This window comes from Kogia breviceps, chromosome 7 (genome assembly GCF_026419965.1).
Source record: "Kogia breviceps isolate mKogBre1 chromosome 7, mKogBre1 haplotype 1, whole genome shotgun sequence".
Classification (NCBI taxonomy): domain Eukaryota; kingdom Metazoa; phylum Chordata; class Mammalia; order Artiodactyla; family Physeteridae; genus Kogia; species Kogia breviceps.
This window is the reverse complement of record NC_081316.1, coordinates 120,768,432-120,792,867: the sequence shown is the minus strand read 5'-3', so window position 1 is coordinate 120,792,867 and position 24,436 is coordinate 120,768,432. Positions and strand designations below refer to the sequence as shown.

The following is a 24,436-nucleotide window of genomic DNA, read 5'->3' as shown; positions in this document are numbered from 1 at the left end:
ACAGCTCTGTCCTTAGGTCTCCCTAAACCCAACCGCGGTCCCCGGCGGGAGGACGGGACCCCGGCCCCAGAGCCCGGCTTCCAGCTGCTTTCAAGTCCCAGGCGAGTCTGCACCTCACGAGGGCTGCAGCTCAGGCCCCCCTGCCTGAGTTAGCGAGACCTAATTAGAGACACGGTTCTGACCACCTCCCCGCCCCACCTGGACCGGAAAATGAGCCCATGACACAGAAACAGCGGAGGAAGAATATGAATGGTTAATAAACATCTACATAGAGTTTAAAACCCTGGCATTGGTCAAAGAAATGAGACCTAAACAAGGACCTATCAGACAGCAAAGGCTGACGTGATTTAACACTCGGTGTCGATCAATCTGTGGGGAACGGGGATCTCGTTTAACGGGGGAGGGAGGATTGTCCTCTTCCTGGAGGGCAGTTTAGTTAACGCAGATCAAACCCGCGTGAAGGAAGAAGGGCTACTGCCAGCACTTATCGCAGGGAAACACGCCAGGTGAGCCCAACTGACGCGCAGGACCGCCCGCTGCACGGGGTCCATGAGCACAGACCCTGGAAGCACCCGGGTCCTCGTCAGGAGATCGTGGGCACGACGGCAGCCTGACGGGCTTCTCTGCGTCCCCTAGAACAGGGGTGGAATCCACAGCTCACAGTGTAGGCTGCTGGGCTTCTGTGCTGTCTCACTGGAACAGGCAGGAGGAGGAGCAGACACCCCCTCACCTGCCCACACCTGTCCACACCTCTACCTGCGTGTGCACCCGGGGCGGCAGACAGACAGACAGACAGACAGAGGGTGCCTGCACGACACACATCGCAACGTCGGCTCTGGGCTCCGGGGTTTTTACTTCTCCTTTATGCACGTCCCGTATTGGCTAGACGTTTGCGATTGGCATGCATTACTCCGGAGCAATTACAGAGACACCCCAAAGCCGTGTCTGACCGCTCGTGTCACCCGTCAGGACAAACAGCTCTGGACGCTCAGGGCTGAGTGTACACGCAGAGACTCCCGGAGCCCCACACCCTCAGCTAATTCACATGCGTTAGCAGCTTATCTGGAACTTATTCCTGCGTCTGAGGCCAGCACACGTGCTGGACGGGGGTCCCACAAACACCCACCTGAGGAATCCAGGATGCTGTGGGGACCGCCCCACGAGTCAAACCAGCCCGTCCAGCACTCCATCACCATCCTGGGCTGGACGCCCTGCGCACCACAAAGGGAGAAGTCAGCCGGCACCTCCGTCCTCCCAACCCTTCCCTGGCCGCACACCTGGCCTCCGAGGCCGCTGCCCGCAGAGCACGGCGGGCCCCCAGTGCACCTGGCTCGTCCTCCACGCGCGGCCGCCCCGTGGCAGGGGGTGGATGGAGCTACTACCAAAGTGGGCACAGCAGGCCCGGGGCCTTAACGTGGTTTCGGTGCCGCATGCGCCGCTGGCGTGGAACCCGGGGACCTGCTCGAGGTGAGCTTTCTCAAGAACGCAGCAGCTGACCGGCAGTCCTGACAGCGGCTTGCTGATCCAGCCCCGTGTGTCCTCCTCAGGGCAGGGGGACGTTCTATCGGGGAAACCCCATCTCTGAGAGCCACACCGTGGACACAGACCCTCAGATGCTGCGGCCCTCTGGCCGCAGGGGTCAGGGGGCTGTGGAGCGGCGCCTCTCCCAGGTCTAGTTTGGTTTCAACAGAAGTATGCAAAACTGGACCGGAACGTGAGGGCGGTCCAGCTACCGCAGCGCAGGCTCTGCAGCCCCGCCCCACCCCGCCCCACCCCGCTTCGGCCAGGACACTCGAGCGTCTGACGCCGCTTCGACACCCTGAGGCTGCACAGGACGGCCCGCGGGACGCAGCGGCCATGGCCGGGCCCAGCTCCGCTCTGCCCACGTGCACAGAAGCAGCAGGGGAGGTGCTGCCCGACGGCGGCCCCGCAGCTTCCGCGCCACAGAGCCTTCCTCCCGCCCCGAGCACCCCGTGACTGTCGGCCTGGCGTCTGGGGCCGAGGCACGCAGAGCATCGCCGCCCCACCCAGGGGGCGGCAGATTCGGGCTCTGTTGAGTAGAAGGTCCCGACCCCGCCATGCGAGAGGCCACATTAAGTCACGACAACTTTCTAGCAAGGCCCGGGGCTTGGTTCTCTTAGGGCTGCCTACCTCCCGAGGGGACACTCGCACCGCATTTGGGTCACAAAAGAGGGTCACTAAGTCACACAGGTCAGCAGTCTCCAGTGCCAGGAGGGGCCCACCTGAGGGCTGGGCTGAGCCGTCCACCGAACGGCCCAGGTCACCGTGGCTCGGGGCTGGCTCGGCACCGCCTGTGCTACATGCCCAGACCTGCCGCTGCCGGGGGACACCGTCCTGCAATCTGTGTCCTCGACTGTAAGACGGCTACACGGTGGCCAGTCACGTGGCTACTGGGACAATCACGTGAGATGAGGCAGTTGGAGCCCTCAGCACACGCTGCCTGGCCCCGGGAAGCGCCCAGAGACACCCGCACCCAGGCTCCCGTCATGGGACACGGGCCGGGCCGGCAAGGCGCAGCCGGACCCCCTGAGGGAAGCGGAGCAGGGCCACCCGTGACCGTCTGCAGGGGCCTCTGACCTGACAGGGACAAGTCCGCGGCCCCTTCTTGGAGGAAAACACGTGGCTGAGCAGCGGGTGAGAGGCCGGTGGCCACGGGCACTATGGATAGGCCGGCCGGCCTGGGGCCACCTCTCCACGGACGCCTCTGCAGGCGCCCGCGGGGGGCATGGCTGTTCTGGGGGCTCTGCAAACATCATCCCTTTGGCCCTCGTACGGCCCTATGAGTAGGCGCAGCACGATCCCCACTTCACAGAAGAGGGAAGAGAAGCTGAGGGTCACAGCACCGTCCCTGTCCTGGACATCAAGGACGACCCTACTCAGATCCTGGGCAACCACGTACCTAACACGCCTCTTCCAAGCGGGTCACCGACTCCCCGAGGGCAGAGCCCCTGCGGTCGCGGACCCACGCCCAGCAAGCACGGGACAGGGCGCGGGAGGGAGGGAGGGGGCTAGGCCTGTACCCGCCTGCACGCTGTCGCCCCCAATCTGCTGGGCAGCCCGCCGGGCCCCCCCATCCCGCTTCCTCCTGGGCACCCCCTGCCCGTCCCTCCGAACAGCAGCGCGCGGTGGCCCTCAGCCCTGGGGGCTTCACATTGCCCTGGGAGCCTCCTGCGGCCGAGCCTCGGGACACCGCCTCTGCTCTAAAAAAGGAGTAGCTGGAACGGGAGGCACCCCGGCACCCCCGCCAGCGTCTCTTCTCGGGGTGGGAGGAGCGAAGCCTCCGACGGCCCCGCCGGGTACAGGCCTCAGGGCAGCATCCAGGCCCCGCACGTAACACAGGGCAAAGGCGGTCTCCATGCCGCCAATGGGCTGCCTCAGCTGGATCTCCTCTCCCCTAATCCACAAAACAGGGCTTCGGTGCAAGTTCCCATCGGCCCCACGGATGCTGAGATACACCCCGACGCTCCTCTCTCCTCTGGCCTGGGCGGACCAGGCCCCCATCTGGCAGACGACAGCAGCCTTTCTGGGCCCAGAGCAGCCTGACCAGGGAAGGTCAGACACAGGGCAGGGACGTGTCTCTCCCCTCGATCCCCAAGGCCCACACTGAGCCCGTCTGGGGCCAGCTGAGTCCACAGAACTCCAGGCAAGAGGCCTCTGTGAGCACACCCGCCTAGAGCTTCAGAAAGGGCCCCTTCTCAGGAGGCTGGAAACCACCTCCAAGCACCAGCTGACACAGCGACCCCTCAGAGCAACCGTCACACCGCTTCCGTCGCCAGGGGCAGGCCACCCGGGTGTGGCGTGGGCCGTGCAGGGGGAAGGGGCGCTGAGAGCTGCGAGGCTGGACCCAGAGGCCCAGCTAAGCTAGGCCTCAGCTAAGCTCCTGACACCGAGGCTCGGCTCAGCCCACCTCCTGACTTACCTGGACGCTCAGCAGAAAGGTGGTTAAAAACGGCAGCTCGTCTCGTGAGTGTAAGTTGATGGTGGCTAGCACTGCAGGTGGAAAGGAGAAGAGAGAACGGCCATCACCCAAAAGCCAGGAGGACTCAGAATTCCCCTGACCGTTCTCAACTCACCTGCAAATAATCTAACCTTGACACCACCTTCCACCTCCGACCAGAGTTTAGTTCCTCTGACACCAGGAGACTTAGCCGGTTCGTCTTGGAAATTCCACCACTCGGCACAGACCTCACAGAGAGCCACCTGCTAAGCCTCTGTGCTCGATTTATGGAATTTTTACAACCAGAGTGTGCATTTCTGTTCATTACTCCTTGCAGGAGCTCGGAGTCTGATCTTTACCTTGCAGCTCCGGCCTCCGGCACTGGGGGACGATCTGAGTGAAGATTCCCCTTTTACATCCCAGATGAGAGCTAGTTTTCCGTCCCACCCCAGCAATATTTTCCATGGCTTTCCACCAGGGAGAGGTACGCCCGAGAAAGATGTGCTATGTTTTGCCCGCGGCCATGGACGTGGCCGAGCCCGGAGCAGAAGTTGGCTGTGAGGCCCCTTGCCTGCTTCCTGTCCCCGGACGGGGGTCCCGCATGCCCGGCCTGAGCTCTCCCGCACCCGGGAAGGCGGGAGGGTCGCTGGCGCAGCCTGGCCGCCCAGCCACCCTGAGGCCCTCCTGTCGGAGCCGAGCCCCGATCGCCAGTGATTAGAGACAAACAAACGACAGCGGGGGCTCCGGGAGACCAAACAACTTGCCTCAAGGTCACAGCGCTGGGGAGCAGGCCCGCCCGACGTGGGCGCGACCCCACACCCAGACCCTCCTCACCTCAAGTGGAGGCCCCCGAAGACAGGGGGCCGGTCTGAGCCAAGCCGGCAGAAACCTCGGAGCCCAGTGCACCTGTTCCCATCCCCCCCACCGACAGCCCGGCGGATACAGGTGAAGGACGAGGAGGGGGCGGCCACAGGGAGAAAGAACGGGCCGGGAGACACAGCAGAGGCCACGGTTCACCTCGGGAGCTTGAAAAGGGTCTGGGGGTCCGTAACCAGCCTGCGAGAGCGGAGGTGGCCCACCCACCCCAGCCCAAGGCCTCCCGCGGACCCTGCCTCACGCCCCCCTCCAGCCTCCCCACCGCGCCATGGCCAGCCCCCCCGGAAAGCCAAGCACGGCGGCCCCGGGCACCAGGGCCTGCGGGACGAGGACAGCTCAGGAGGCAGTTCCTGCCCCTTCCTGCCCCCAGATACCCGCCATGACGGCCCAAAGGACTCCCCTCCGGACTCAATCCCGCGAAAGACAGCCCTCCAAACCCCACTTCTGGTTCCCCCCGGCGGGCAGCAATGGTCACAGCTGTTAGCAAGGACGCGGGGAGAAAAGAAACGTATCCAAGAAGAACGGGAGGCAGGAAACAGAAGACTGGGCGAAGAAAGTTGAGGCAGTCACCCAGAAAGTAGAAGGCAACGGCGAAGACAGAACAAAGCTCAAGCGCTACGCAGCTCATGGGGGCAACACGCACGTCGGAACCACAGACACCAAACCGGAGAAGAGACAGGACAGCACAGCAGGGAGAGGCCGCCGCAAGGATCACACTGTCCAAGTCGGATCCGCGAAGGGGCGAGTCCCTCAGAGACACCCCGAACCCGAATCCCACGACAGGACGTGCCCGTCCTCTGGCAGCGACAGCGGATCAAAGAAAACGACAGGACGACGGCTTCAACGTCCCAGGACGTGGGACTCCCAAAGGGACCCGGGCTGCCATCAGGCTGGGGACAGTGGGGGCGCCGGTGCCATCGTACTGGATCAGAATCCGACACGCAGAGGCGCCCGCAAACACCATGATGGGGGTTTGGAAGCTGCTGGTCAAGTGTTTAAGAGAGAGACCTGGAGAAGGAGGGACAGAGAAGAACTTAAAAGGAAAGGAAAGGGGCTTCCCTGGTGGCGCAGTGGTTGAGAGTCCGCCTGCCGATGCGGGGGACGCGGGTTTGTGCCCCGGTCCGGGAGGATCCCACGTGCCGCGGAGCGGCTGGGCCCATGAGCCGTGGCCGCTGCGCCTGCGTGTCTGGAGCCTGTGCTCCGCAATGGGAGAGGCCACAGCAGTGAGAAGCCCGCATAACGCAAAAAAAAAAAAAAAAAAGGAAAGGAAAGCCAATGAGATGATTACACTGGAAGCGAGTTGACCACAAACACCGTGCAGAATACAGGGCGCGCCGCCCGGCCGCGTTTGCGTGTCCAGATGCGGGCCCCGGGCGTCGCGTCCATGAGGGCCAGGGAGGGCGGGGGGCGTGAGGGGGGGTCCGCCCCAGGAAAGCCATGGGGCGAGGGTGGCAGGAGACCTGAGCCCTCAACCGCAACAAGGGTTTTACGTCCCCAAGTACAGAGCTCTCTGTGCGTGGCATTTACAGTCACGGAGGAAGAGCCAGAAGGGAACGCTAAACGGCTCAGAATGGTCACTCCTGGGCAGGGGAGGTGGAGGCTATGCGGTGCTTCTTCATAAGCATCTCTAAGGTTTTACTTTCACACCTTGGGAAAGCCTTCCTGGAATCACATTTTTAACTAATCGAACAAAGTCAATCGGGGTGAGAGGCAGGGCCTGCGGGGGACGGGGCGTGGGGACCGGCAGCCCAGGAGGCCCCCTCTGCGGACGCCGCCGCCGCCCCCGCCCGCAGAGGGTCCCGCCCGCAGGACTCAAGGCCCCACAGCCCCTCCCAGGCCCCGACCCGACCCCGACAGGCAGACCGCGGGGAGCCGCCACGGGGACACAGCGCCACCGCGTGGACGCGACGGGAACCTTGTCGGGAGGAGAACGGGACCGAGCTGCCTGAGGTCAAGGTCGGAGAGACCGCGCCCCGGACGGCCAGTGAGAAGAAAAGAGACCAAAGGCCCCATCGGATGGGTCAGAGGTGACGAGCACGACAACTTAAGCGTGCCAGGTGGAGGTCACTGCGACCCTGCAAAGGGTGGTGTCGGCAGAGAGATGATCACAGGACCCTAAGGAAAGGGGCCGGGGAGCCAGTGAGCGTGGACGCGGGGAGAGTGGCTACAAGGGGGGCAGAGGGACGGCTCTGCGGGGAACGGGTCGGGGGGCTTCTCAGGAGGAAACGGCTACACAGGCGTGTGCGGGCGGGAAGGACCCAGGGCAGGGGACTCGGGTGACGTGGGCAGGGCAGGGGGAGAAAGGGCTTCGCTCCAGGTGGGAGCGTCTGGCCTGGAAGCGGTGCCAGGTGGGGCGTCCGCAGTACCAGGGAGAGAGGCGGAGCCGGGGCGCGGGACGCGCTCAGCCCCGGACACCGCCGCCCAGATGACCGGCGGGCGCTGTGGGCCGCGCAGGACTTGAGTGAGCCGTCCCCACGGGACACCCGGCACTTGGTCTGCCCGGGCCTCTCTGTAGGACCGTGTCCGATGCCCACTCCGCTGTCCCGTGTCCTGCGGAGCCCTGAGCGTCCCCGGTGCTCAGCGACTATGCTACGTGAGCCCCACCAGCCCCGCGGCCCCTCCAGCCCCGAGGCCCTGACCTTTGGGGCCCAGCCCCACGCGCACAGGAGAACAGGCATCAGAGGCTCCTTTGTGGCTAAGGCCATCCAGGGAGCACAGCCAGGCCAGGCCGCCGCCCCGCCCCCTGCCCCCATCCCAGCCCACAGCCTCCAGGCAGGTACCTCCATCCACAGTCCCCTTGCTGAGGCCGTCCCTGTTGTCCGAGGTCAAGAGCAGCTCCACGATTCCCCGGTCCTCCAAGGCCTGTGGGGGAGTGCAGGGAGTCGACCTGTCGTCCCTCCAACCTCCTGCCACGTCACACGCTGAATTCCCACCGCACGGCCGGCGGTCAGGCCCGAGGGGCGCTGGGCAGCCGGCTGCTGGTCCCGGATGGACGGCCCGTCAGAGCCACGTGGCAAGGCCGCCGGGCAGAAGACTGCAGGGCTCCGGATGGAGGGGCCGGGACCCCCAGGGCAGCCCACCCCTCCCTGCGTTGGGCCTCGCTGCAGCCACGCGCCCGGGGAGACGGGAAGGGCGCCTTGGAGGGTGCGGATCACACGAGGAAACCGCGGCGGGAATGCGCGTGGTGCTGGGGCCGACCGGCGTCCTTCCCCGGGAGCGGCGGCCGCGGCTCACTATCAGGCGGGCGCCCCTGCGAGCGCCTTGCACAGACCGCCCTGGCCAGCCTCGCACCTCACATTTCACTGCAGGGTGAGGAGCCTCAGAGACGAGGGCTGCCGCGTCCAGAGCTGGCGGGCAGGTGCGCACCTGGGCCGGTCCACCCCTGCCAGGCTCCGCGTGGGGCCTGGGGCCTGCGGACCAGAAACCCCAGCAAGGGCACCTTCCCGACACTTCTTCCTCGGGAATTATGGCAAGACTGCTTATTTCAACCAAACTCCTTTGGAAAGAGGTGAGGCCGTGAGCAGTGGCTAAGGCTCCCATCTGCCCGGAGCCCGTGAGGACGCAGCAGAGCGGCCTTCGTTCTCAGGACTTCAGCCGGGTGGGGCGGGTGGGCAAGCGCAGGATCGAAGCAGCCGGCCCGTCCCCGATGCCCAGGAGACCCTGCTCAGGCCCCCCGTGCACGGCACTGGGGGGTGAGGGGGACACGACTTGACAGTGTCCGTCTCCTAGAGGCACAGGCTGACCGCCTGCACCACGAGGGACAGTCGCTGCCCCCGAGCACCCACTGTCCCCCACCCGCCAGGCAGAGCTGGGCTGTGTCGACCCCCTCACCGCCCCCCCACAAGGCCAAGACAAGGGGGCTCCCGCCTCTGCTGTGCACGTGGTGACCCCAAGGCCCAGAGGGCAAAGTGACCTGCCCGCGGCCATCCCACACAGTCCCACGCCTGCAGGGCCCCGAAGAAGCTGCCCACGGCTCAGGAGCACATCCTCCCGGGGGCTTCAGTGATGAAGGTGATCACTCCTGAGCCGCGGCCGCCGCTCCCGGGGAAGGACGCCGGTCGGCCCCAGCACCACGCGCATTCCCACTGCAGTTTCCTCGTGTGATCCGCACCCTCCAAGGCGCCCCTCCCGTCTCCCCGGGCGCGTGGCTGCAGCGAGGCCCAACGCAGGGAGGGGTGGGCTGCCCTGGGGGCCCCGGCCCCTCCATCCGGAGCCCTGCAGTCTTCTGCCCGGCGGCCTTGCCACGTGGCTCTGACGGGCCGTCCATCCGGGACCACAGAGGCGTCCCTTTGTCCTCCTGTCTCACATGCACCCCTTCCCAGACACCAGGGCCACAACTGGGCAGGGGAGGTCTCTGTGGGGCTGCCCCCGTCCCCAGCAGGGCAGCTTCCTTCTCTGTAGCCCAGAGATCCAGGGAGCACCTGCCGGGGAAGCCCAGCCCAGGAGAGTCTCGGGGGCTGTGCTGGGGCAGTCGATGCCCTCCTGGCCTGAGCCCTGGCCAGGCTCCTTCCAGCCAACCCCAAGCAGGAGGCCAGAGTGTGACCGGGCCTGACCGTCAGGACTGATCTCTCCCGATCCAGCTTCAGGAACACCACCCTCCCCAGAGACAGCCTTGCCCCTACACAGGGGGCTTCTGTGGGGGGCCGGGGGGCAGGGGAGAGTGGGTAAGAACCTACAAGCCATCCGCAGGGACTAAAGGAATTCCATATGGACACAGCTCTGCCTGTGACAGCAGAAGGGGTGCTACCCAGGACACCAGGGGCCGGAGCAGCTCTGATTAAATCAGCCGAGTCACTGAGGCCACTTAAAGCTTCCTCGCCTCACACGGGGGCTGACCCTTCCAAGAACAAAACACCGGTGTTGCTGATAACATCACGGTCCTGTTTACTGACTGCTCACTGGATGCTGGAACGGCACCGCGTCTGCAACCTCACTACACGCACAATGTGGAGAGGCAGACCCTCTCGTTAGCCCAACTGCACAGAAGAGGAAGTGGGGGTTTAGAAAAATGAATGCACTTATTCCAGGTCTCATTCAGCAAGTGACAGGAACCGCCTGTGGGCAGAAGCCTGTTCTTCTAAGTGCTGCCCTTCCCCGCTCTGACACACACTCAGTCAGCGGCTCCCAGCCACCCACACGCTGGGATCAGACGTCTGAGCTCCAGCCCCAAGACCCGTAGTTAATGGGATGGCATATGGCCTGGGCACAGTGAGTTTAAACGATCCCCCAGGTGAAGCCAATGTGCAGCCGACAGTGGGGCCGCTGCTTTGGGTGCTGGAGTGAGAGCAGCAACCCACCCCTCCAGGAAGGCCTCCAACCATCGGCCTCAATCAAGGTAGTTCCATTACCCTCAGCCCCATGTGTACTGCGATCCCCATTAAACTCAGCCAACAGAGGGCAAATAAGTGAGGACACTGTTGGAATAAAGGTCTGGAGAAAAGATTCACCAATTAATAAATGGCGCCGGGTGACACCAGACCCTCACATCGCACCAGAGCCCAGGACACCCCACAAAGAGGTGACCCAAGTTGACTCTTACCTTCTTGACGTAAGGCATGTAGGCAGGGTCTTTGTTGTAGGAACCATACTCGTTCTCCACCTGCACAGCAATGATGGGTCCTCTGTGCTTGTACTGGGAAAAGAGAGAACAATCAGAAGCTGAGTGTGTAGTGGGAACCGTAATAGCTAACGGCACCACACTTATTGCCAATTATAGCAAAACAACCCATTAGAAAGTGCAAGTCTCAAAAGGTCTGGTATATAATTGAGTGGTGTCAGTAAGACAGGGAGTAGGAAGCGCCAGGCCCTTGTTCCCCTATGGAAACATCAAACAAACAGCTGCACACTGACTGAAATAACTTTATAGGAGCTCTGGAAACCAGTCAAATGTTTAAGCAAATGAGTGACTACGCCATCAAGAAAAAGACATGTTCAAAACAGTAGGAGAGGGCTTCCCTGGTGGCGCAGTGGTTGAGAGTCTGCCTGCCGATGCAGGGGACATGGGTTCGTGCCCCTGTCCGGGAAGATCCCGCGTGCCGCGGAGCGGCTGGGCCCGTGAGCCATGGCCACTGGGCCTGCGCGTCCGGAGCCTGTGCTCCGCAACGGGAGAGGCCACAACAGTGAGAGGCCCGCGTACCGCCAAAAAAAAAAAAAAAAAAAAATGGTAGGAGATTCCATGGTTTTGATCACCTTTGTCCCACCCCCTCCCTAGCATAGCATGGTGCAGTCAAAAGGACGCATCCCAATTTCCAGTTCCCTCCCTGAGGACAGAAGGAGCAAGATGGAACTTGTTTGCAATGTTCTGGGCTGTCTGTAGGCTCCCCAGGGGACTAGTTTCTGTCTCATCTGACTTGGAGATCAGACAGAAAATGTTGGCATAGTTTGGACCTCAGGCTGGAAGCTGCAGAAGGCAGTGATGGGTCACAGCATGTAAACATTTCAGGGGGACTACAAACCCATGGATGCCTGGGGGCAAAGGATTACAGGCAGAGGAATACGACAGAACATCTAAAGTCACAAGAAGAAGGCAGGGAGACACTCTTTGAGAAATCAAGATGTAAAAACAGCTGGGAGAGATTTTTAAAAAACAAAGAAAGAAAGAAAGAAAAGCACATACACAGGCCAGACAGGACACATGCCAAGAAAATATCTGAGAAGATCTTAAGCCTGCATCCCAGGCTGATCTCAAGGCTCAGGAGCCCACTAAATAGTAAAGGTGTCCCCAGAAGACAGCAAACACTGGGAGAGAGCACTGTTTTTTATAGATGCCCAATTTTTGCCCAAAAAACACAAGACATACAAAGAAACAGGAAAACGTAGCTCATTCAAAGGAACAAAATAAATCTCTAGAAACAGTCTCTAAAGAAACACACGCACTTAACTTACTAGACAAAGACTTTAAAACAACTGTCATAAATATGCTCAAAGAGCTAAAGAAAAACATGGACAGAAATCAGGAAAAGGACTTACGGACAAAGTGAGAATATCGATAAAGAGACAGAAATGATTTTTAAAAAGAACTATACAAAAATTCTGAAGCTGAAAAGTACATTATCTAAATAGAAAAATTCACCATAGGAGTTCAACAGCAGATTTGAACAGGCAGAAGAAAGAGTGTGCAAACTTGACAAGTCATTCTGAATTACTGAGTCTGATGGGCAAAAAGAAAAAAGAATGAAGAAAAGTGAACAGAGCCTGAGAGACTTATGCAAATCAGTAAACAGACAAATATCCTCATTATGGGAACCCCAAAAGGAGAAGAAAGGGGCAGAGAGATTATTTGAGGACATAATGGAGGAGACATGGATATACAAATCCAAGAAGCTTCAGTGAACTCCAAGTAGCATTAAACCAGAGACCCGCATCAGTACACATTATCAAACTGTCAGAAGACAAAAAGGGATTCTTAAAAGGAGCAAGAGAAAAGCAACAAGACATGTACAAAGGATCCCCAACCTTGTAGGACATTTGGTCCTGTCCAAAACGTCCATAAGACCTTCAGTCCATAAGATATTTGGTTCATGCCAAAAGGTCCTTGAAATCTGGTTCTATCCAAAATGTTCATGAGCATATTTGGTCCATGCCAAATGGTTTTGGACAGAACCAAACATCAAAGCCCTGTTAGTGTGGACCAAATGTCTTATGAACATTTTGGACAGGACCAAATGTCTGCTAACCATCCCTAATAAAACTATCAGTAGATATCTCATCAGAAATCTTGTAGGACAGAGGCAGTGGGATACTATATCAAAGTGCTGAAGGAAAAAAAATATCACCTAAGAATTCTATATCCAGCAAAACTGTCCTTCAAAAGTAGAAGAAACTAAGACATTCTAAGACAAATAAAAGCTGAGGGAATTCATTACCACTAGACTTGCCTTACAAGAAATGCTACACAGAGTTCCTCAAGCTGAAATGAAAGGATGCTAGATGAGAACTCAAAGCCAAATGAAAATATAAAGTTCTCTGGTAAAGGTAAATATGTGAAAAAGTGTAAAATCCACTATTATTGTAATTTCAGCTTATAACTCCACTTCTTATTTTTTACAGGATTTAAAATAAGTGCATAAAAATAATTATGAATCTATATTTATTGGTACTTGATATACAAAAATATAATTTGTAACAACAATAATATAAAGGGGGCAGAGCTGTAAAAAAGTAGAGTTTTTGTATGTGATTGAAGGTAAGTTGGTATAGATATAAAATAGAACGTCTTAACTTCAGGACAGAGTATATAATCCCCATGGTAACCACAACCAAAATATCTGTAGACTATACACAAAAGGGAAAAGAAAGGGAATCAAAACTTGTCATTAAAAAAATCAACTAGGGCTTCCCTGGTGGCACAGTGGTTGAGAGTCCGCCTGCCAATGCAGGGGACACGGGTTCGTGCCCCGGTCCGGGAAGATCCCACATGCCGCCAAGCGGCTGGGCCCGTGAGCCATGGCCGCTGAGCCTGTGCATCTGGAGCCTGTGCTCCGCAACGGGAGAGGACACAACAGTGACAGGCCCGCATACCGCAAAAAAATAAAAATAAAAAATAAAAAAAAAATCAACTAAATACAAAGGAAGGAAGTAATGGAGGAGATGAGGGAGAAAAAAAGCTATAAGGCATACAGAAAACAAACAACAAAATTAAGTGCTTCCCTATCAGTAATTACTTTAAATGTAAATGGATTAAACTCCCCAACCAAAAACAGATTTTCAGACTGGAATAAAAAAAATCCTGTTAGTTCTAATAAACAAATTCAGCAAACCTGCAGGATACAAAATCAATGCACAAAAAAAAATCAGTTGTTTCTATACACTACCAATGAAAGCTACTTACGATAGCATCAGACAGATTTAAATATTTAGGAATAAATGTAATCAAGGAGGCAAAATACTTATACACTTAAAACTACAAAATGTTGCAAAAAGAAATTAAAGAAGATGCCAATAAATGGAAAGACATCCTGTGTCCGTAGACTGAAAGACCTGATATTGTTAAGATGTCAATACTACCCAAAGTGATCTACAAATTCAGTGTAATCCCTGTCAAAACTCCAATGTTTTTGAAGAAACAGAAAAAGCCATCCTAAAATCCACATGGAATCTCAAGAGACTCTGAATACCCAAAGCAATGTTGGAAAAAAAAAAAAGAACAAAGTTAGAGGTCTCACACTTGCTGATTTCAAAACTTACTACACAACTATGGTAATCAAAACAGTGTCGTGCTGGCCTCAAGAAAAACATACAGGACTTCCCTGGTGGTGCAGTGGTTAAGAATCCGCCTGTCAATGCAGGGGACACAGGTTTGAGCCCTGGTCCAGGAAGATTCCACATGCCATGGAACAAGTAAGCCCATGTGCCACAACTACTGAGCCTGCACTCTAGAGCCCATGAGCCACAACTACTGAGCCCAAGTGCCACAACTACTGAAGCCCATGCACCTAGAGCCCATGCTCTGCAACGAGAAGCCACTGCAATGAGAAGCCCGCGCACCACAACGAAGAGTAGCCCCCGCTCACTGCAACTAGAGAAAGCCCATGCGCAGCAACAAAGATCCGATGCAGCCAAAAATATAAATAAATAAATAAATAAATTTATTTTTTTTTAAAAAAGACCAACATACAAACCAATGGAATAGAATAGAGGGCCCAGAAATAAACTCTCACACGTATGGCCAAAAGATTTTCTACAAGGATGACAAGACCATTCAATGGAGAAAGGACAGCCATCTTTTCAACAAATGGTTGTGAGAGAACTGGATATCCACGTGCAAAAAACGAACCTGGGCCCTTACTTTACACCATCCACAAAACTTAACTCAAAGGACATCATAAACCTAAATGTAAGAGCTAACAGCTTGAAACTCTTCGAAGGAAACACAGGGGAGAAGTTTCATGACACTGGATTTGGCAATGATTTCTGGGAGGTGGAACCAAAAGCACAGGCAACAAAAGGAAAAACAAGATACACTGGACTTAACATTAAAAAGTTCTGTGCATGGAAGGACACAATCAACAAGGGTGAAAGGGCAGCCCTCAGAATGGAAGAAAATATTTGCAACTCATACATCTGACAAGATACTGACAGACACTGAAGATATAAAGAACTCCTACAACAAAAACAAACAACCCAATAAAAAATGAGCAAAAAATTTGAATAGATAATTCTCCAAAGAAGATATATAAATGGCCAGTAAGCACATGAAAAAATACTCCACATCACTAATTATTAGGAAATTCAAATAAAAACCAACAAGATACCACTTGACACCCATTAGGATTGTTTTTATAAAATAAACAGAAAACAACAACTGTTGGCCAGGATGTCAAGAAACTGGAATTTTGTGCATTGCCCCTGAGGATGTAAAATGGTGCACTGTGGAAAACATGTAGCTGTTCCTCAAAAACTTAAACACAGAATCACCGTCTAATCCAGCAATACCACTCTGGGTATCTCTCCAAAGGAAGTGAAAACAGACTGAAACAGATATCCATACACCCCGCTTAGAGCAGCTTTATTCACAATGAGCAAAAACACCTAAGCAGCTCATGCAGCTCAATAACAAAAAAGCAAACAACCCAATCCAAAAATGGGCAGAAGACCTAAATAGACATTTCTCCAAAGAAGACATACAAATGGCCAACAAACACATGAAAGAATGCTCAACATCATTAATCATTAGAGAAATGCAAATCAAAACTACAATGAGGTATCACCTCACACCCGTCAGAATGGCCATCATCAAAAAATCTAGAAACAATAAATGCTGGAGAGGGTGTGGAGAAAAGGGAACCCTCTTGCACTGTTGGTGGGAATGTAAATTGATACAGCCACTATGGAGAACAGTATGGAGGTTCCTTAAAAAACTACAAATAGAACTACCATATGATCCAGCAATCCCACTACTGGGCATATACCCTGAGAAAACCATAATTCAAAAAGAGTCATGTACCACAATGTTCATTGCAGCTCTATCTACAATAGCCAGGACATGGAAGCAACCTAAGTGTCCACCGACAGATGAATGGATAAAGAAGATGTGGCACATATATACAATGGAATATTACTCAGCCATAAAAAGAAATGAAACTGAGTTATTTGTAATGAGGTGGATGGACCTGGAGTCTGTCATACAGAGTGAGGTAAGTCAGAAAGAGAAAAACAAATACCGTATGCTAACACATACACATGGAATCTAAGAAAAAAAAATGTCATGAAGAACCTAGGGGTCAATAATGTATTAATGGGGACAGTTTCAGTTCTGGAGATGATGGTGGCGACAGCTGCACAACAATGTGAATGCACTTAATGCCACTGAACTGGACACTTAAAAATGCCTAAAATGGTAAATTTTGTTATGTATATTTAACTGTAATAAAAAAATAATTGTTATACCCAGAAAAAAACTTTTTTTAATGGATTGGGGATGCCCTTTCCATGCTTAATAATGCTTCTGGGAAGGCTTCCCTGGTGGCGCACTGGTTGCGAGTCCGCCTGCCGATGCGGGGGACGCGGGTTCGTGCCCCGGTCCGGGAGGATCCCACGTGCCGCGGAGCGGCTGGGCCCGTGAGCCACGGCCGCTGAGCCTGCGCGTCCGGTGCCTGTGCTCCGCAACGGAAGAGGCCACAACGGTGAGAGGCCCGTGTACCACAAAAAAAAAAAAGGAATGCTTCTGGGCCATACTCCTGACACAGCCTGCACGCCCACGCCCACCCAACCTACTACAACTCACTGAATCACCTCGGTAATCCCATCTTCCTTGTAAAAGCCTAGACTAATACTTTTCCTAGCTTCTTGCTTCTTTCATGATTGGGGCTGCCAGATTTAGTAAATAAAAATACAAGACACCCAGTTATACTACTTGAATTTACAATGAATAATTTTAAAATAAGCGATGAATTTTTTTAATGTAAGTATGTCCCATGCAATATTTAGGATATATGTTAATTTAAAAAATTATTCCTTGCTTATCTGAAGTTCACATTGAACTGGGTATCCCGTGTTTTATTTGCCTACCCTACAAATGACCAACAGTTCCCTTGATCTATGTGTGCTGTGAATATCCCAAACCACTGACTCAAAAACAATTTTTATTGATGAACTAATATTTTACTGATGTACAAATTTCTCAGTGTCACACTTACAGAAGCAATTGAGTTAATTATTCCCATTCCTGCTTTTTCATTGCTTCCAATTATTAGATGCCAAGATAAGATACTTTCTCCCCCAAAATGCATTCTAAGACATATGTTTCGAATAATAATCTTGTACCGTGCAGCACCTTTTTGGTGGCAGAAGGATGTGCTTCGGTCACTGTAGTGGTAACTGTAACGACAAGATGTCCTGCCATCTCACAGGCGAGGGCCTATGCACACAAGCTCCCCTCTACCTGAGCCGGACCACCGTGCTCCTGGGATGCAGACGGGTGGGTGTTCCAGTCACCAAGGCATCAAGTGCTGCGGCCCCGGCACCGCGCCAGCAACGTCGGCATCCCACCTAAGGCAACACTGCACTAGACGGACCTCCGCAAAGACCACCATTCGAGGCCCTCCAAATGCACGTCCCAGGCATTGGGGGGAAGGTGTCCCGTGTGCAAAGGGCTGCGAGCCCTGGTCTGAGAGCTTCACCTGGACTCTTTACCAGCAGCGGGAGGACGGAGAGGGCCAAGAGGGGGCTGCTCGTTTTTACCTGGAGTGGTACCACCCTTACCATCAGGTGGTCAAAATAAAGGTCCACTGCTTCGGTGAAGCCCTTGTAAGTTGTTCTCAGCCTCATGTCGGGGTCCTGGAGTAACCAGCTTGAATGAAAAGTGGAGGGATGTTTAGTTTCACCGTCTGGGGCTTTGCTCTGGGCAGGGTGATGGGTGAGAGGAGCCAGCTTCAGAGAGCCCAGGAGTGAGTGTGGAGACCAGTCTCCCCTCACGTCCGCTCAGCCAGGCCTCGGGGCAGACACGGGCATGGGTCTGGGCCTGCTTCCCACCCGGGGACACCAGCGCCGGTGGCCATTCTCGTTCCGATTCATGGCTATAGGTCTGGCTGCCAGTCAGAGGGAGAAAAGCTCTTCATTGAACCCAAGGCCCATTTTTCAAGCACTGACACTAGAGTCTCATCACAAAGGGGTCAGGAATCACTGGGACTGGAGGACACAGGTGCCACCTTCCAGGGTCACCCAGAAAAAGGAGGCTGAACCGGCAGCTGAGAAGCTAGCCCCGGCCTCCCCGCGCTGGTCAAGCTGCCCCCATTTCCATCAGCCTCATCAGGATTCAGAGCTCAGCTCAGGGGAGGAGCTCCTGCAACCTGTCTGTAGCGATCACACTCGCCAGGTAAACACAGAGCGCGACTCCCAGGACTGCGGCCAAGGTGTTCTCCCTTCTGCTTCCCAATTCTGAGAAACACTTATATTTCTTACAAAAGGCCTGAGGCTTCTGTCGTCCTGATCCGCAAGAAGCGAACAGGCTCAGAAAACTACCAGTCCGTGTCAGGTAACCGTGGGCAAGGAGCGCGCAGTCTCCTCTGGCCTGACACCTCACGTCCAGCGCACGCAGACAGCTCGGGTTTCCCGTCCCCGCCGGGATTCTGCCCGTTTCCAGTGCGCCCAGCTCGGCCCCCCGGGGGTGCCCACCCACGAGCCCCTCCCTCCCGCAACCGGACCTGAGTGGACAGGTGGGCGCAGGGGGGTCTGAGCTGCTTCTCAGCTCCGACTTAATCCGTCCTCGTTCCGGGCCCGAGCCCGGGGACATCGCTGACACACGGGTTTCTAATCCGCAGGGGTGGTGAGGCCGCTGTGGCTGCGTGAGCCTTGTCGGGGGCCCCTCTCCGAGCAGGACGGCCCAGCGACAGAGAAGGGGTCCTGGGTGGCGAGGCAGTGGAGGGGGCCGGCCCGAGCCCAGGGAGGGCCCACGTCGCCCTGGAGATGAGAGCGAGGCTGGCCGGAGGAGGCAAAGCACCATCTTTCCCTCCGGGGCGGTGGGGCCGGGGGAGGGGAAGCCAAGGGCCGGAGGCTGGGAGGACAGGAGCCCGCGCCTGTCAACAGAAAACCCTTCTGCTGGCCACCAGCGGTAGTAACGACTAGGACGGGGGCCGGCCGTGGTGCCAGTTGATCCCTCCCAACTCCTGACCTGACCACAGACACGCTACTGACCCCCTGGAGACCACACCCCAAGGTAATTCACCAGGGCCTGAGCGCTGAAGATGAAAGCTAGAACTAAAACAATTGTTTCTCTTCTACTTTGTCAAAACGCTTGCCCTTTTAAAAAATGCTTGGCAACATCCCTAAGAAACAGAAGGACGGATCTGAGTCTTCCCGGTTTTTCAGAAAGGCAGGCCCATCTGAGCAGACGTGAGCTGACAGAGGGCCAGCCCCGCGCCCGCGCAGAGAAGCCATGTGGAATGTGAGGAGGACAGTAACTTTGCCATCGCTTACAGTGACGCCCTCCGGCTGCCACTCATTCTGAAAAGGAACTCCAGCACAGAATGAAAAAAAACACAGGTTAACAGCAAAATTAAACCTACGTTGGTGCTTAGCATTTTGCACAAGCGCACAGGACCACTCCGGCCCCAGCTGAGGCCCCCGGCCCTGCTCCCTCCCGGAAAAGAACACGAGCAGCTGACGCTTTCCCTCCGCCACACACTCCTGGCTGCACGACCAAGACCCCCATCTCGTCGGTGAACCAGGGACTGGGGCGCTGGGGCAGCACCGGCCCCTCAGCGCGTCACCACCAGCCCCGTTCCCCGGGACGGACAACGCAGGACAGGCGCTGCTATCGCTGGACTGCACCACGGCGTCAGCAGCGCTCCACCCCGGACACAGCCGCGGCCCCCGGCCCCGCTCACCTGGGCAGGCCCCCGAGGTCCATCTCACTGCAGATGTAGGGGCCCGGACGCAGGATCACCCATAGCCCCACCTCTGCGGCCAACAGGACGAAGGCCCTGGGGGGGGTGGTGTCATTGTCACCGACTCTCAGGCCTCGGAGCCGAGGGGGGACGGCCCAGCACCACCGCAGGGCAGAGCTGCCGCCCCCTCCCCTCCCCCGGGGGGCTGGGGGCTCTGAGGGCAGGATGCGACCCCCAGCAGCGCAGGGAATGCCCAGCCGGGTCACAGCAGTGGCCCCCAGCCTAGGACGTCTGCACAGCACCTCGGGGGGCACGGGGACAACGGGCCTCAGACGGGGCACCGGGATCCCGACGGGGAGCCTGACCCTGCCGGCCCCCCACCCCGGCGCTGGCAGGACCACCCCGCAGAGCAGGGCCCACCTGGGGAATGGGGCCCCTCTGGGCTGCAGCGAACAGGTCTGGGCGCGCGGGGCAGGCAGGCCGGGTCCCCAGGAGTCAGGGGGTCATGGCTGGAGAGCGCTCGGGTCCTGAGAACCGGCTGCAGACCCCAGGCTCCCTATGATCTCACGGCAGAGCCCAGGTGCCCCTGGGAATCCCAGCCACCCCAGGAGCCCCCGCACCGCCCTGCCCCGGGCTGGGCCGTAGCAGCAGGAGCACCTACTCCAGGTCCAGGTTCCCAGAGAAGTCGAATTTGCCTCTTTCCGGCTCGTGGAGGTTCCACGGAACGTAGCTGTGGTAGAAATGATCATCACAGGCATGAGTTCTCCACTCATCCCACTCTGTCTCCCAAATGAGCACCTTCGTCCCTAAAACCCCTCACGCTGGTTGAAGATGTATTTCTTAGGTACATTGTCTTAGCGGTGTCAGGCTTGAACCGAGAACACACTGAAGAGACCTGGGCCCTCGGAGAAGCCAGGCAGGCCGTCCCCCTGGAAGGAGGGAGAGAAGGCCCAGGAGGCCTGGTGACTCCTTCCCCCACCCCTCCCGTCATCCTCTCTCCTCCTCAAAGAAAAAGAAATCATTTTATAGGAAGATCAGTTACACGTGGGACAGGCTGGGCCCTTTGCTGCAGGACATGCACCTGGACAGACGTCTCCTCCAACAACAGATACAAAGACACTATAAGGGATGAAAAATAACTGCAGGCCTGCACAGGGGGGCAAATGATCAACCACAAGGTACAAAAAGGCCACAAACCCAAGTGCCACTTCTGGGGTGTTGGGGGCAAAAGCAGAGTCTGGTTCACGATCCCTGCACACACAGCACCAAGGGGACGGGCAGGCTGCCTAAGCCGCCCCTCCGGCCGGACCCCTGGACCTGCCCCACCCTCACCCCATCTAAGGGAGCAGCCGGGCCCCCTCCGGGAGCAGCGAGGGCACCTGTTACTTGTTCTCGCTCCCTGTGCTACAGAACGAGTCCCAGTCAAGCCTTGCCTGGGTTCCTCGTGTGGCCTCCTGTCGAATTCTATTGATTAAAGAGTCCAAGAACCCTGGTCGGTAACAAAAGTAGGGTAAGAAGAAACCCTAATCATCAGTCTTGTTTTTAAGGAAGACTCCAGAATTCCAAACCTTGGAACAGGACAGAGGTTCTTACTCTGAAGAAAGGATAAGGAAAGGAAGGTTGCAAACCGCGCGGGCTCTGCTAGAGAGGTGTACACACACCTACCGTACAGACGCGAGGCGGAGAGCCGGTTGAAAGACTATTTGTGATTCCTTAACCACCTGCTGCGTGTACACCCCCCCACTGGGTTCCTTCAGCCAGTGTCACTCCTTCTGACCCCAGCCCATGCCCAGTCCCCACCGCCTCGGCCCCCTGACAGGGTGGCGGGGAGGCTGCCCCCATTCAGACCCACTCAGGGGCCGGGCTCCCGCTAACCTTTCCTCACAAAGCTCAGCCCGAAGACGCCCCTCCAGGCGGCTCAGGCAGAGGACCAAGCAGAGCTCACCCTCCCGACATGACGGAGAAGCCTGCACGCAGGCCCAGGATCCCCCCTCGGTGACGCGGCGTGCTGGCCGGGGTGTCGGGGCGCACTCACGTGGTCAGGGTGTTCAGGCCGCAGGCCTTCATCTTCAGCAGCCGGTCCCTCCAGTACTCTCGGGGCACCCGGAAGTAGTGCATGGAGCCCCCGAAGATCCAGAAGGCCGAGTCCTCCAGCATGAAGTTCTGCCCTTTGGCCTGCAGCCCCAAGCGCCGATGCCGCAGCCACAAGGGCGTCAGCCTGTGCCAGTTCACCCTGCAGGGAGCACGGGCAGCCTCAGTGCCCATCCTTGCCAGCCTGGGCCTTGAGGGGGCGCCTCGGAGCCAGGCTTCCCCACCTCCTTCTCCAGCCCCTGGCATCCCTTCCCGAGCGGGCCTGTGCCGGGCAGCCAGACTCGGCAGCACGCAGACTCGGCAGCACGCAGACTCGGCAGCACGCAGACTCGGCAGCACGCAGACTCGGCAGCACGCAGACTCGGCAGCACCCGGACTCGGCACCACGCAGACTCGGCAGCACGCAGACTCGGCAGCACGCAGACTCGGCAGCACGCAGACTCGGCAGCGACTCGGCACCACGCAGACTCGGCAGCACGCAGACTCGGCACCACCCGGACTCGGCACCACGCAGCCTCGGCACCACCCGGACTCGGCACCACGCAGACTCGGCACCACCCGGACTCGGCACCACGCAGACTCGGCACCACGCAGACTCGGCACCACCCGGACTCGGCACCACGCAGCCTCGGCACCACCCGGACTCGGCACCACGCAGCCTCGGCACCACCCGGACTCGGCAGCACGCGGACTCGGCAGCACGCAGCCTCGGCACCACCCGGACTCGGCACCACGCAGCCTCGGCACCACCCGGACTCGGCAGCACGCGGACTCGGCAGCACGCAGCCTCGGCACCACCCGGACTCGGCACCACCCGGACTCGGCACCACGCGGACTCGGCACCACCCGGACTCGGCACCACGCAGCCTCGGCAGCACGCAGACTCGGCACCACCCGGACTCGGCACCACGCAGCCTCGGCACCACCCGGACTCGGCACCACACAGCCTCGGCACCACCCGGACTCGGCACCACGCGGACTCGGCACCACGCAGCCTCGGCACCACCCGGACTCGGCACCACGCAGACTCGGCAGCACGCAGACTCGGCAGCACGCAGACTCCGCACCACCCGGACTCGGCAGCACGCAGACTCGGCAGCACGCAGCCTCGGCACCACCCGGACTCGGCACCACGCGGACTCGGCACCACGCACTTGGCACCACCCGGACTCGGCACCACCCGGACTCGGCATCACGCAGACTCGGCACCACCCGGACTCGGCACCACCCATACCCCCAGCCCATGTGGTCGGCCAGGAACACGACAGACTCAGCCTTCAACATGGAGGCCGTGCTTACAGGAGGGAAATCAGGGCACACACAGCACAGGGAGGAGGTTCTTGGGGCCGAAAAGCTGCCTTCAGGTGCCAGGGCTGGGGGGACTCGGGGGCAGGTGCGGGTGCCTACAATGGCCCGCGCGGCTAGTCTATCTGACACACATCAAAGCAGCAGCTACCTGACACAGTACCTCTGAGTCACCTCAAGGTCACAGCCACCGGGCTGGAGGTGCAGATACCTGGAAAGAGTTACCGGTTAGAAACGGTGTCTGCTCATTGACCGAATTTCCAGGTCTTAATTGTTACACCTGGAGAAGGAGTGCTGGCCGAGGGGCGCCCGAGCAGGACAGGGAGCCCCCGACCCGGGAGGGCTGCCAGGAGGTGTGAGTCCCCAAAAAGCGCCTCTTGGTATCTTGTGGGTTGGCCAGGGGGAGGCCCTCACATGATTCCTGTGACTCGGGGCTCCGAGAACCTCTCCCTCTCTTCTCCACCCCATCTCCTGACAGCCCAGAGAGAAGCAGCAAGAGAAGCTGGAAATTTAGGAAAGTTGGACAGAAAACCAAAAGTGAGTTGGGGCAAAAGCAAATTTCAGTTGGTACCTTTTCCTCTGCTTTAAAAAGGTGACGCAGTGGTTAAGAATCCGCCTGCCAGTGCAAGGGACTCGAGTTCGATCCCTGGTCCAGGAAGATCCCACATGCCACGGAGCAACTAATCCCATGTGCCACAACTACTGAGCCTGCGCTCTAGAGCTCGTGAGCCACGACTACTGAAGCCCGCGCACCTGGAGCCTGTGCTTCGCAACAAGAGAAGCCACCGCAGTGAGAAGCCCGCGCACCACAACGAAGAGTAGCCCCCGCTCGCTGCAACTAGAGAAAGTCCGCGCGCAGCAACGAAGACCCAAGGCAGCCCCCAAAATTAATTAATTAATTAATTAAAATTAAAAGGCCCCTGCATCCCTTCTGTTCTTTCCATTCATTTTGAAACAAAAGCTAAAACCACATGCTGACTGAAAGAGACACGGGAGAACCAGACATGGGCTGAGGCAGTGTTCAAAGGGACCACTCGAGCCTCGCCGGCCACGTGCACCATGCAGATGCGCCGTCCTCCGGCTCTCTCCCCACCTCCGCCACCAGCACCGGCTTCTCCTCTGCCCACACACCAAGGGCTTCAGCTCTGACCGTCCACGGGAGAGGGAGTGTGCGCGGCCCACCCCAGCCCGTGCTCCTCAGCTGTGCAGGCCGGGGTGGTGTCACTGCCTGGTCCTCGCTGAGGTCGGGACAGAAACTCAGATGCCTCCCCAGTGATGAGAGCAACTGCACGTCTGCAGAAGCGAATCATCAAGGGCTGGGGCAGCTACAGCCACTATGGAGAACAGTATGGAGGTTCCTTAAAAAACGTCCGGAGCCTGT

The 24,436-nt window shown here is 57.3% G+C and overlaps 1 protein-coding gene across 2 annotated transcripts in view; it reads right to left on the bottom strand.

Moving 5' to 3' along the window:
- LOC131760389 (beta-galactosidase-1-like protein 2) overlaps positions 1-24,436 on the bottom strand; it is a 43,045-nt gene that overhangs the window by 6,253 nt on the left and 12,356 nt on the right. Inside the window, exons 2-10 of one of the 2 annotated variants that reach the window (XM_067039358.1) lie at positions 23,207-23,266; positions 21,695-21,892; positions 20,321-20,389; positions 19,660-19,755; positions 17,516-17,624; positions 10,374-10,466; positions 7,615-7,696; positions 3,941-4,011; positions 1,127-1,211 (exon numbers count right to left, since the gene is read on the bottom strand). In XM_067039358.1, coding sequence (XP_066895459.1) covers positions 1,127-1,211; positions 3,941-4,011; positions 7,615-7,696; positions 10,374-10,466; positions 17,516-17,624; positions 19,660-19,755; positions 20,321-20,389; positions 21,695-21,892; positions 23,207-23,266 — 863 coding nt within the window. The remainder of the gene's footprint in view (positions 1-1,126; positions 1,212-3,940; positions 4,012-7,614; positions 7,697-10,373; positions 10,467-17,515; positions 17,625-19,659; positions 19,756-20,320; positions 20,390-21,694; positions 21,893-23,206; positions 23,267-24,436) is intronic. The other variant, XM_067039359.1, reaches the window with a different exon arrangement.